The sequence below is a fragment of the Rhopilema esculentum genome, chromosome 4, assembly GCF_057945365.1.
Source record: "Rhopilema esculentum isolate cy_ngs chromosome 4, ASM5794536v1, whole genome shotgun sequence".
NCBI lineage: Eukaryota > Metazoa > Cnidaria > Scyphozoa > Rhizostomeae > Rhizostomatidae > Rhopilema > Rhopilema esculentum.
In genome coordinates, this window is record NC_142818.1 from 11,520,451 (window position 1) to 11,534,615 (window position 14,165).

The window sequence follows — 14,165 nt, forward strand, 5'->3', positions numbered from 1 at the left end:
TGTTGAATTTAGGCTCTCAATTTCCGATAATTCTTTACTCCATGGAATCAATGCTATACTTTTCCTAATTGCATCGATTTCAGCTCTGAAAATGTATATGTTGTAGGGAATTAAAATAACAAAGGTTTAAAAATGTACTAAAAATGTGTGATTTTATGTATAGCTCCCTTTAATAATAGAGGTATAAGATGCTCCATGAAGCAAAGATAGAAAGATGCTCTATAAAGTTTCTAGATGTCTATTCTAGATGTATTTCGTATAGAATCAAATGAGTGAGCTGTCATATACAGTTTATATGTAACAACATATTAAATCAGTTATCGTACATGCCAGCGACGTTCTATTTACAATTAATACTTAAATCATACTTTAGCAATCATGTACAGAACAATATATTAATTCATAAAAAAACAATACAGAAAATAAGAAAAAAACTATCAAACCAGTACGACGTGTGCATCGTAAAGAAATTCAAAAAAAGCGGCTACCAAATACATCGAACTAACAAGACGTAAGAACACACCATCGAATTAGGGGTTTTTATATTTAATTTCTTTCACGATTCATCTTTGTGATGAGCCCCGTGAACTCTCTTAAAATTAAACTTTGTAATAGTCAGGATAATGATGCACTTTGGGGGAACTACGGGGGAGGGTGCGGGGAGTTGGGGATGGTTATAAAGTCAACCATTGTCTGCATTAAAAGATAAAAACATCTAACCAAAGTAAATATAAAAATTCATAAAAGACAGATAGGAATTAAGAAAAAAAAATTTGTTTTAGATACCTGTTAAATCATACTGCAGATCGACTGGGTAAAAATCTAATCAAAACCAATCGTTATGGTATACTGGGTGATTGAATCAATTTTAAAGTCGGTACTCTAGCGCGAACAGCAAGCTGGCCTGAAGCATGTATGGCTTTCTATTGGCCAAAGATTTTCTTTTCCAAATTGAGCGTTGGGTACTCAACACCAAGTGCCAGGATAAAAGCTGATGCATATGAAAATGCTGTGATTGCCACAAACTGAAAAGCCTAGAAAGTTAAAGATAACGATAAATCATGCAGGAAGATAATAATTGTCAATTGTCAAAAATAACTTTATATGATTGGAATATCAAATATTTCGAGCCAAGAAAATATCGTGCAGGGAAGGTTTATATAGTCTATTAAAGCAATACCTGTCAGGAGCTTTCTGTCAGGGAACTATCGTTGAAAATTTGACAGTTCATGGGGCTTCATGTATTTTTGTCAATACCGCACACGTAATAAGGCTACAAATACTAAAACTCTATCCGAGCAAAATACTATTCACATACCATATCCATATCTGTGTAAGCTCTTGGCGACTGCTTGGTTTGATAGAAAATAATCATGACCAATGGATGTAGAAGGTAAGCTCCGAAAGTCAAGCGACTGAGGGGGATGAATGCACGCCATGACAGAATGCTGTTTACTAGGCCTAGAATTTAATTTAATGATCAAAAAGCCTTTTGCAGAAGGCATTTTATAAAAAAAAAGCGAGTGTTTTATAGAAATTGATAAAAGTTGATGAATGATGGTTTCTTTAAAAAAAATGGCCTATTTCTGTGCAATTTTCGTTAAAAGTAATATAAGAACTTCGATCTGAAAAGCGGAGATTAACATGCCGCTAACATGTTTGCACAGATACACTTTGCAGAACTTGAACTAAAACTTGGGGACTTTTCCATCTTCAATACTGGAATATTTTGTTCTAAACTTCTAATATTTCTAATAAATCAACACGCGATGGATGTCATAAAATTTTGATTTTATTGTATACATTGAAAACTTCTCAGCCTCCAAGAGTAAATAATGTCCTGACCTTACCTCCAACGCCCGTATGGCAAGCAAAAATCACCCACGAAAGAGCAACTGACCAAGTAAGCCTGGAAAGTGAGCCATATAAAATGTTCTCTGCTTCTGTGAAGGGTTTTCCACCTTTCTTTGTGGTGTCCCATGTTCCATATACAACAGCCATACCACAGCCAATGGCGACTGCCCAGCCAATGACAGCAAACAACTGAAAGATAAGAATAACAGGTAAACCGTTAAGGGAGTATACGTGTATTCAACAAGAGAAGGTTCAAGAAACGCAAGCCGAAAATCTAGTGACAGCACATTTGAGATTCAGAATCAAGGCAGAAGCTGTCACCGTACAGTTGAACTAAAATTCCAAAAATTGCGTTTCTGAAAAAATAAATATGAAATATGACATAAAAAATCGCAAAAAAGAGAATATCTAGATTTTTTGACATTTTACCAGAAGTACTTTCTCTAATCTTTTCAAAATCTTTCCTCCTGTTATAAACTATGACTATTCGTTGGGTTGAACTACAACTTGTTAACTTGTTAACTTTTCAGCAGTTTTGTTAGGTCAGCGGTTTTATTAGGTCAGCGGTTTTGTGTTGTTTGGCCACTTTTTTGTTTTTTTGTAAGCACGTGTGGTAGCCTCCGTTCTTATTAGCCTATTTCTACGGCAATGGCTCGTTAATATTTATTACACCCCCTCAGGTAAAAGATGAAATGTTAGGAGACCAAAAAGATGAAAATACCAATTCAATTACCAAAAATACAAAAATATTTACTTTTGTTGGTGCTACATTTTACAACAGATTCATATACGGAAGAGACACTTAGTCAACATCTGGTGTTGGTGATTCTGCTATTGATGTGACAACATAAAATTGACTAGCATATTATGCAGGTAATTCCTATTTCAAATCAATAATGGCGTAATTGAGCAAAATCCTCACTGGCTTCAATTGCCCTTTAATTTGAACTTTCCTGAACAGCAAATATCCGAGCAGCATTCCTGCAAGGTATGGTATTATTCTGCAGTATGGTTTTATGTAAACAAGATCGTCAAAGGAGGCAGCAGGTTGTCTACGAAAAATGGATATCATTAAGCATACAATACTTTCAAAAGTCTTAAATTAAGTGAATAACTTTAGACATACATTATTGAGGCGTATTGAATAACTCTCTGAAAGGGGTGGAGTTACAAAGAGCGAGCAATGAGATGTAGGCTTTCTTCTCTGATATAGGCAATGAGATTTAGGCAATGAGATTTAGGCAATGAGATTTAGGCATTGAGATGTAAGCAAGCCATGTTTGGCTACTAACCTTGGATACTAACACTAATGTTTGGAAAAAGTTTTTAGGGCAGGGAAAGAAGAATGAGGGTGGAAATGTTCAGGGAAAAGAATATTTTTACAAGCACAAAATAGAGTGATGAGAAGCTCCATAGGAAATTGATATCTAATGTTTTCCTGAACTGATCTTATCTGGGCATAGGAGACTGCTAATCAGAAACGCAATGAAAGTACGTGCTTTCAACATATCACTGATAGACATTGCAACTGGCATGAAAGATGATGATCTTTAAGAATACCTTAAGTCCTCATAAGCCCCCTCCCCCTTCGAAGAAACCCACCCTCGAGTGAGCCCCCATCCTAAATAACTTTTACTGAAATCAGTAAGCCCCCACTTTCGAATAAGCCCCCCAGGGCTGTAAAGATTTTGAAAAACTCTCCTTTTTTGATTATGTAATATCTGAATGACCCCCATGTGAATGGTGTTATAGAATATGCCTAAGCGTCTAGTTGTATTTAGTGACTTAACCTCCTATTGCATTTTAACAAAACTTATTACAAATTTTAACAAAACTGTCAGTCACTTTTTGGCCAATCGCCGACCGCGAGAGTGGTATTACGCTTAATGATTGGCCAATTTTGATTGACAGGTGGCCATTAATTTTGGAGTGCCTAAAGAGCGAACAATGTGTATAACCGAAAAACATCTGTAGACGAAATTTGGCTTGCAAAATTAACAGATCTTATATATATCGTTTCTGCTTCTAACATTTCTGCTTAAATGCAGACGGCTTATCTGGCACTCGATCATGCAAAATCTGATAAAGGCTCGTGCGCAATAAATATTTACACTTACAGTTACAAGGAGTACCTATCAAGCCGCAGACAGATAGAGGGAAGTTGTAGCAAGCTAGGGCCGTCTTTGAAAGGATTGCTTCACCAATTATATTATGCCTTTAAAAGCAGTCTAGGCATTCCCAGCTTTGTCTACGCAAAGATATTTGCAGTTCCTCAAGTCTTGCAACCTGGCCACACAGTCTTTTTAAAAACATATACACAGTGCATTATAAAACATATAATAATTTTGACATATTTGTAATGCATCACGATACGAGAAACGGCTATCCTGAAAACACGGAATGAAGAATGTTGGAATTTTGGAATGTTGGAATGTGAATAGAAAAAATAGCTCTTGTAAGGTAGAAACATCCTATACAATTAGCTCTCATATCAAGAATCCAAATTAACTACAATTATTTTAAAAAAACATCCCAACATTCCATCATTCCAACGTTCCATCAATGCATGTTTTCAAGATAGCCTGCAAGAAACACTTACGGCCTGGCCAGATTAGCGACCACCTGGAGAGACTGGAGTTTGTAATGACCAATGAGAGCACCCGTGACAATTATACTAATGAGTATAAGAGCTCCATTTGAAGCAAGAGATCCAATCCATTTAAACCTGAGAAAATGCAACTTTTAGTTTTCGGTAGCATTCACAAGGCAAGTGGAATGAGGGGGGGAGGTGGGGAATTTGTTGATTGGAATTTGGTGCTTTGTCTATACTGTTCAACCAATGCTAATACTTCGGCGTCCCCCGGCCGTCTCTGTTACGCCACATTGTAGCTCGTTACATAATCCAATTGAACATGACCAAAATAAACCCATTTCTTGCCGGCTATTGCCGACAGTTTTTTGATGAATTTTCAAAGATTCTGTTTGTAACTTCAGTCTTTCACGTTTGCGACCATGAGTCTACGTGAGTTTTTTCACAGAGACAGCGAAAACATCTCTCCAATATAAAACACGATAAATTTTCTTGAAACTTTTGTTAAGGGAAAAAAATTACAAGTATGTGCAATCGAGAAGTTTTGGAATTAGCATAATTGCAAAGAGTAGAGAAGTCTTCAATTGCATGTGCAGGGTGAAAATATCTGACATTGCACACTAAAGAAAATGCTACTATAAAGATTTGATTACACATGCATAGAAAAAAACTTCATCCTTGGAGTACCATCAACAATTGACACATTTAAGCGAGGCTCCCATAAAGACGATCAATCATTACAATCAACCAACCAACCATACCAGTCAATCAGTCATAACAATCAATCAGTCACTACAGTCAATCAATCAATCAACCAACCAATCAAATAAATCTGTCAAGCAATCGATTCTTACCAGTATGACATGTAAAGAATAAACGGGCTGATGAGGAAGAACTGCATGTCGTTGGCCAGATACCATCCCCATCCGAGACACTATGACAATATAACAGGTATCAACAAAGTTTTTGTACATCAAATCGAGCTTATACAAAAACAAATTACATATATGTTGATAACTGCATTTCAAATAGATTTATCGTTGCTGCAAAATTTAAATGCTGATCTAGGGTTTAAATCTGGAGGAAGATGGGTGATGTGTAGGGGGCAGCATTGCCAATGCAAAAAAGGCCACTGCTTCATAAAAAGGAATTGGGTATTAGCAGCAGAATAAGCGAGAGGGCTGCAGATATTTGAACACGAGGTAAGTTTCTGGACCAGTTTATTGTCTCCTAAAGTCGCTGACAGATTTTACAATCATTAAACATGAAATTATTTCTTCGTCATGGGCATTCTTTAAAATACATATTCTGTATTCACCTCTTCCCCCAATTTATTTGGGTAAAAGTTGTTAATGTAAAGAAGGTTGGTCCACCACTTGTCCTTGCAAGGGTCAGCAATGTGTTTTGCCGAAACTGTTGACCACAACGGGCCTTTTCCCATCCATGGATAGACGAAAACAAAGATGAGAATAACAAATCCGTAGGTTGGTGTTAGCCTGAGATCAAAACACAGTAAATTTTATTAGAAGCATCAGGGAGAAGGGGGCAAGTAAACATTTACTATATATCGATTCCCCGTAACTTTAATGGCCCTGTGTAATACTTCAGTTGAAGCCATCCCATTCGAAGTTTATAATTTTCGAAATAAAAAAGAGAGTAAATGATTTTTCTACTGGCTGATTAAAATCATTGGTTCAATATTGCTTTTTTATTTTTTTTAAGTAAAAACTGTTTGTTACTTATGGTTGATCATTTGATGACTATCTTGATTTTTCTTTGTTATCCAATTATTTTATTATCTATCATTTATAAAATGTTTTAAAAGAAAACGGTCATTTATTCTCTCCACATTTTCTGATAATTTCCATTATTCTTGAATTATTTCATGACATCGACATGCAGGTTTTTTTAATTGTTTTGTTTTCATTACATCAAAACTAATTTTTGTTAGCAGTGGTTTTAACTAATGAATCACTCTTGTTCTTGAATTGCTGTCTCGCCCTTGTTACAGAATAGTAAATAGGCAGAAGGGTAACTCTCGTCGGTTCCTTTGTTGTTTTGAAGCTTGAGTCAACAATAGAATTCCTTAATTCTCCTTTAACCTCGATTTCATTAGACAAACTTTGCCATGACAAATTATCATTCGTTAATAAAATATAAACGAATTATGATACATAGTTGAATTTGTTCACTATCATGGGGCATTTCGTCTCAAATAAAGTTGTCTACTTTCATTCTTTTTTAAATTTCCCCGACAGATACATGCTAAGCCTCGTATAAGTTAACGCATGCGCAAGTTTTTTCAGGCTTCACCTAATAGGCAGGAGTTCCCTATCTGCCTAATTCCTATTCTGTGTCCTTGTCTACATACGAAAAAAATTAATTACGCCAATGAAAAAATTTATTACAGTACCTGATGTAACGATGCAAATAGAACTTCCATATTGGTAACTTGCCTTTCGCATCCAACCTCCGCATTCCCAAGTAAGATACAAGCAAGCCACTAGAACGAGGTAAAAATAAACCCTCAGTGCAAATCTTTGAAAACTGATGTTTATTGGGAAGAAACGGGGGAAGAATGTTGTGGAAAGCTGGGTTAGGGAAATGTAAAACATTTGAAGAGCAAATCAATATTTGCTGACGCTCTCTTCACGGAGGAGACCAGGGGCATCAAGATGTAACCAGCACTCTTCGGGGGGAGCCGATGTATCAACCTGTCATGTGCATTTTGCGGGGAGGGGGCATTCTAAAGATTCTTCCATATTCCATTGTCCCTAAAAATTCTTGAATTATTTTCAGTGCAACAATTTTGGGAAAATACAGAACAGCACTACATGTGAAATTTCATGATTATGGTATTTTAAGGAAATTGTAACAGATCTGAAAATGATACTAGCGCTCACCTCAACAAAAAGAAACTGTCGACCGAAAAGAAAGCATTTGCGATTGACAGAAAGCTAAATCTGTCCAGAACTTTGACCAGTTCGGTGAAATTGACTGCGATATGAAGTAAATATGTCGTTTATATTCAAACATTTTCAAAATCAAACGAGATGAAGATAATGTGAAGACAGTGTCAATGGTGTCAAGGGCCCCTCCCGGATGCAAAGTAGCGATAATGGAACAAAATCATCTGCTGAACAAATAATCGCGTAGATCCTATTATTCCGCAAACAAGGCCACTGTGTACTTATGCCCATTGGCTTATACCCGGGTAAAGGACCACTGGGCCATTGAGCCAGAGACTTCTCTAAGGTAAAAGGAACTTCAGAAAAAAGGATGCTTGATAAAAGGGCAAAGAACTTTTTCTTTTTCAACAATATCTTTGCCTATACGTTCTGCGTTCTTTAAAATACCATCTGGTCCCTTAAAAACGTAAAGAAATTGTATATAGGCCAATGGGCCTTAATGCGGAGTGATGCATGTTTAGTCCAAAATATTATCAAACCAGGGGGGTCACTTGAACATTCTATACACGGGGGAGTGGTCCATCTGATAGTTAAGGGTAAGAATTGTCCTTGTAATCTGATACTTTTTGATACCTAATTCAACAATATATCTTTTGGTACTTATGGGTTCAACGAATACATGACAAAATCACAAACACGAATAAAAGAAAACATGTGTTTAAACTGAATATTATAGGAGCTGTTTGAATAAATATCGAAGTATTATTAGTTGATTCTTACGTGCTTAGCAATAAGGTTTTGATGATTTGATATTTTTGAGTCCCATCGAGATTTTAAGTTATAATTGAGTCTGCTAGGTTTTTTATACTTTTGAATGAATTTCAATAACTGCAGATGGACCCCCCCCCCCCCCATACATAAAAATTCAAGTGACTCCCCCGGGCGTCGCCCTTCCCCCATTCAAAGTTGAAGCGTATGTATTCAAGGAGCTGAGATACAAGATTGAAGGGGGGGGGGCTTAGCGGTGCTAAATCTCAATCTTCACCGTCTGTCCAGGATTGTAGGCCTAGTAAATCATAAAGACAGTCACTAGTTCTGCAGAAAAGAGACTCACCAAGACCCCCAGCCATAACACCAACAGAGTAAATATGTCCCAGAATTACCCATGTCATGCTGATTGTTCGTATCCCATTTATTGAAAGAATAGCTCCACTTGGGGTGTCAGTATTCAAAATCGCTTTCGTATTTTTGATTATCGAGAAGCACATATACCATGAGAGATGATTTTTCAATCTCTCAAGGATTCGCTTTTCAACGAGATAGGTCTTTTCTGAGAAGTCAGTATGCGATTGAGAGTTGAGTTCATCATCATCACTTTCGTGACCATGTTCGGTACCTTTTGCTTCGATGTCACTGGCGGCCTTGTTGTGGTAAACAGGCAAGTTAACAAGCTCTTTTGAAGGAGAGCAAAACGACTCTAGAAAGTTAAGGACGAGCTCAAAGATGGTTCCAAACAAACATAGTCCTGCCAAGATACCACAAAGGGTCCTGTAGATAGAAGGAGAAAGATATTAAGAAACCAAAAATCTGAAAACACGAAGCTTGAGGAAAATACATTTGAGTTAATATACATCAAAAGAGGCTTTAAGTCTAAAATCTTGGTTAAAGATAGGAGGGGCTACAGTTTAACAAAAAGTATAAAAATTTGTTTGCCAGAAGTTTTTTGGTGGTATACATTTTAAAAATGGCTTTTAAAACATTACAAAACACTCTAAAGCTTTTCGTATGACACTCTTCAGAGTATTATAGGTAAGAATCAAGGTCGAAAATATCAAGTAAGAAAATATATACCCAGTTGTGGGTCGAAATAGGCCAATGAAAAGAACGCTAGCACATGATTGCGAAAGTTACCCAGTCAGTGCCGCTTGCCTCTTAAAAATATTACGAATAGAGTCCGAGTGTGAAAAAAAACGCCTTCTGTCTACACATAGGAGTTATCTCCTCCCAAAAGCAGTTCAAGCATAATTTCAAACAATAGACCTACTGTATTCAACAAAAGCCTTGGTCAAACGATCCAATATTTCACCCAACATTTCGCCCAACATGGTGTTGGGCGTAATGTTGGATCGTTTGACTACCTTGTTGGGTCACCCAACATCGTAAATTTCGATGTTGGACGAAATATGACTGAGGACAAAAATGTTGGCTGCCAACGTCCAATAATTCTATTGTTTTGAAGTGTTAAGCAAATGTTGGATCGTTTGGCCACCTCAGCCAACATTGTTGGCTATGCGCACGCGCAGTTGGCTAAAGAGCGCCAAAATTATTATATGGAAATAAAGTCTTGCCTTTGGAAGATAACAAGGTAATTTTAAATCTCACAATGAAGAATCTTTTGAAACTGAATACTTCCATCAAAGATTACTCGCATCTCCTCATAGACCAACCCACGCCTCCCCTGGTATCTTTAAGAGTTTGTATCTTTTCACCCTATACATTATGGCCCTGGGATAGGCATGGTTTTGGCTCCTAGGCTGCTTTTTGGTAGAGTATTTAAGGTTTCCTTATAATGAATGGTACTCTAGTAACTTATCTTGTAAACTTAAATGGAATGTATAAAAATAAAATTATCCTTAAACTGTAAATTCGGATGCTTCATTGTAACAGATTTATCTAATAGTAAGAAAGCTTAAACCAAGGAATGGGAAATATTTGTTTATTTTTTGGAAACATGGCTTTAGTATACTAAACATCTGATAGAATTTTAATATCCTAAAGTTGCAGCTTTGTGTAAGCAGGAAGTCACATGAATATAACAAACAATTAACAAAGAGATTTGAACAATGAAATGTAAAAGTAAAGTTTTCTAGCAACATGAAGTGATATCTTTGTTCATTTGATGTTTTAAAATGCTGTTTGTTTTGGTATATTACCATATATCCGACGTAGACAATTAATATCACTGGAAATAAATTGCCTTTGTGGGTTCCCATTAACTATCGAAAGTTGCTGCTGACAATGTGTCTTAAACCCAGTTTTGCAGACTTGTAATTAAAGTGTTGTGTAACAAATTATTTAGATCTTCTAGATCACTGCATAGCATAATTGTTAACATGTTAGTGTTGATAAAGGGTAAACAGTTAAAATTTAAACATACAAAGTTACAACAGTGCCAGTTGAGAATTTCTGATGCCTGTCTTCACAAAGTGCTGGGCCATCGTAAGGGGGCAGGGCCTTCTTATCTGGAAATGTAAACTTGGCCTCGACTATTCCTTGGTAACCTGAAGCAACAAAAGACATAAAACATAACCTTGGGTAAATTGTAGAACAGTATACAATCATTCATTACACAGGACTCAATTAATATGGCTTGGAGATTCAAAACAAAACAAGGGCTTGAAAACAAAACAAGGGCTTGAAAACAAAATAAGGGCTTGAAAACAAAACAAGGGCTTGAAAACAAAATAAGGGCTTGAAAACAAAACAAGGGCTTGAAAACAAAACAAGGGCTTAAAAAGTGTTTAAACGTAAAAACTTAACAGCCAGTAAATATAGCCATCAAATCCAGCCACATCCAATGAAATAGTATTTTGGGAGTTCCAGTTAGTAAAAATTCAGAGAAAACGCTAAATGAAAACGAAACATTAGCATCAAACCATGGATGTAAGAAGTAGGGGTACAAGGGATCACATAGGATAGCCCCTACTTCTTAGAAACAGAGGTACAGAATATATCTATTTAGAGCTCAAGGGGTAGCCTTTGCCCAGTGGCAGAAACTGTGGGGGCATGGACAGCACTGTGGGGGCATGTGGGGGTAAACGGCAATCAGCATTCTCATCAGAAATTTTTTGGCCAATGAGTGCAGAAAACTCTTTTTAAAGTTGGAGAGTTCTATTTGAAAAATAAACACTGTAGAAATCAGCTACTTTCAGTGTTGATATACAATTTATTGAAATAGCAGATTTCCCTAAAAGTTCTTGTTTTCTCAAAGACTCAGTGTTGTAGTGACCAATGTGAAGTTGTAATAATCTTTTCCATTATATCATTGTGATTAACACCTTTCATTGTCTTTGTATCCACAGTAATGTAACATCCGCTAGATTTATGTGTATATATTGTAAATTAGATAGTAAACTCATTAAGATGCCATGGTCAAGTTATATCGTCTCTTGCTGGCTCTGTGTTTTCTGCATATTAAATCAGATCATAAAACGGCAACACTGACATAAAAGAATTTCACAAAATCAAGTTTTGTTACAGTCCATTGTGTTTGCCAAGCACATTTGGTTACAAAATCAATCCTTTAAAAAGAAAAGAACTTACTGATGTTCAAAGGGATGTATGACAGTATCTGACGGATCTCTTGTGGTGAACAGATTTCTGGTACACAGGTGCCCATTGTACCATGTTGCTATTGAAGAGAAGCAAAGAAAAGTTTAGACAAAATACTTTACACTGTTATAAAAATTTCTACATGATGGAGATCTGCAACAAATAATAGTCTTTTGCTCTACTTAAGCTGTTCAATCAATTCAGACAAGGTTTAATATCTTAAAAAGCAAAGTGAGCTACAACAAGCTAATTAAGAAGTCCAACATGTGTCTTTCTAGTATGATTGACATTCTGGTATGAAGAATGTTATGTATATACTTTTTGCCTAAAGACAAGCTATAAAGTGGGGAGTGTGTGGCTGACATTTCTGATGATGGGGTCGTTGGCTCCTTCCCCTTCTGTAATGGAGCCCCTGATAATGGTACAAAATATTGTCAAAATCAGACTATTTGAAAAGGAATAATTTTGATTTGTTTAAACAGAATTTCTTTTCTTGAATTTTTCTCATTTGTGTGAGTTTAGCAGCAATAATTTGGCAAGTGGGTTGGAGAGGGCGAGAATGATTGCCTGCATGACACAAAAGGCCTGCCTACACCAAGCAGTCACTAAAGACGTATATACCTATTTAGGTTGTATATATTGTTTATTATTAGGTTGTGTTTAGATGAGGTTTCTTTTAAAAGTATCAATTTATTTGATTTTATGACAGCATTCATTATCAATAACCAAAGTAATATTGAGTAAATTTCTTTCATTATAACATGTAATTTATATTCTTGTTGTTAAGTGCCTATGAGCCCTGGGAATATATGGCTCTATAAAAATGCCTATATTGTTATTCAACCAATTTTAAAACTCAGCATGTGTTGAACTCATCACTGGTTGTAATTCTCGTGCAAATTATCTCTAAAAACCAAAATTCAATAGGTTACACTGAAAAAGAACAAAGATTTATCAACATAAAATCGAAAAAAATTGGCTTTTTGTGACAAAAACATTTATTTACTCACATCAAAACTCTTTTTTCCATAAAAATACAATCCCAACTGAAAGCCTGCAAGACAATACTTGGACTCGGGAATCTGTTCACATTCTGAGAAAGATCCTGGCCAAAAGAGATTCCCTTGAAATATTCCACTGCCAGGCTTCCCCATTGAATCAAGATCTGTGCAAGATTGGAATTGATCAAGTCAGAGGATAAAACAATTTTCATCTAAAACAGTTAAGATAGGCTTTGAAAAATGCAAACATTTTGAGTCAAACTTAAGCTTTTCGCCTAACAATCTTCACACTATAAAACATCAGAACATAGATCAAGACACTAAGCTAGGAAGTATATATACCCAGTTGTGGATCAAATTAATAGGCCAATCAGAAACCCAAGCACATGAGTGTTGAGGTTGCCCAAACAGTGCTGCTTGCCTATTGAAAATGTTAGTCCTAAGGTGAAAATGAGCTCCTTCTGTCTACAAAATAGCAGTTTTTCATATATTTCAAAACTGCATAGAAGGGTGATCTGCATTTTAGTTTTATGTGCAAGTGGCTGGGTACTCACAGATTTCAAATTTAGGTAGAATTGTTATTTGCCTAAGATTCATATAGCTCTCCTCTCTATAGGTCATAAAGGCAAATGCAATGCTTGGCCCAAATTGAAGGAACAAATTGAGAACAATCAAGCCTCAGAGTTTAAAAAAAATTAAGAACAGCCAGCCTGAACTGAAACTTACTGGTTCTTATAGAAAAGAGTGTAGATAAAGATACTGAAGGAAATTTTTTTTCACAGATTTAAACGGTGAAAATTTGTTATGAAGAAAATCATTGCTATCATTTTCATCATGAGAATACCCCCCGCTAAAAGAGTAAGGAGAAACAGTGAGCATAGTAAGCGAAACCTGGTGTCTCCCGGCGAAACAGGGGGAGTTGACAGCTCTGTAACAAAAACGACCCATGACGAGCAAGAGTGATGCAACAAGTATTTTTGTGGATTGCACTATTAGTGTTGCTAAGTGCTGGCATATGAAAACTCTTCCAAGGGTTACTTACATCCTAGCAGTATTGGAAATCCAGTTGGTGAAGTGACATATGACAAAAGTTTCTGGATGCAAGGTGAAGCTCCATTCGTTGTATTTGAAGCAGATATCAGGCGGCCTAAGCTAGCCTTGAGTCGACTACTGCTACCCACACTACCTTTGACAAAGGCAGCAAAAGCCTTACCAACTGCTTCTTCATTTAGCAGCGAATGTTCATTGCCATGCACTTTACTAAGCAGCCCAAAGGCAACCAAAAGCAACCATTTAAACACCATAACTTTTCCAAACACAGCTTACTGCCAGTCAAAGCTCTGGCACAACCTTGTGACTCCTCAGCACTCACAGGGTACAAAACTCTGTCAATGCCTACCTCAGCAGTTTGTGCGGGCAACCTATGGATATGTTGTTATGGAAACAAAGTACAAAGGGGGTAGGGGAAAGGGGAGCTCG

General features: G+C 36.5%; 1 protein-coding gene across 1 annotated transcript; it reads right to left on the reverse strand.

Annotated features, from left to right (window-relative positions):
* Nucleotides 1-273: 273 nt before the first annotated feature.
* On the reverse strand, nt 274-14,070 carry LOC135690811 (nose resistant to fluoxetine protein 6). The gene is made up of 14 exons (XM_065208478.2): nt 13,729-14,070; nt 12,696-12,850; nt 11,677-11,764; nt 10,511-10,634; nt 8,468-8,901; nt 7,348-7,441; nt 6,858-6,947; nt 5,763-5,940; nt 5,299-5,378; nt 4,454-4,579; nt 2,777-2,906; nt 1,851-2,043; nt 1,319-1,461; nt 274-1,034 (listed from the first exon to the last, which is right to left on the reverse strand). The coding sequence occupies exons 1-14, from the start codon at nt 13,988-13,990 to the stop codon at nt 924-926; spliced, it is 2,208 nt and encodes a 735-aa protein (XP_065064550.2). The 5' UTR covers nt 13,991-14,070; the 3' UTR covers nt 274-923.
* Between the last annotated feature and the right edge of the window lie 95 nt (nt 14,071-14,165).

What these genes read in the sequence shown, in the direction of transcription:
- LOC135690811 (XM_065208478.2), bottom strand. Translation starts at nt 13,990, where the DNA reads ATGGTGTTTAAATGGTTGCTTTTGGTTGCCTTTGGGCTGCTTAGTAAA. An exon ending in ATTTCCAATACTGCTAGGAT is followed by an intron (nt 12,851 to 13,728) that starts GTAAGTAACCCT and finishes AATCTTGCACAG; the next exon opens with ATCTTGATTCAATGGGGAAG. An exon ending in TTGCCATACGGGCGTTGGAG is followed by an intron (nt 1,462 to 1,850) that starts GTAAGGTCAGGA and finishes ATTAAATTCTAG; the next exon opens with GCCTAGTAAACAGCATTCTG.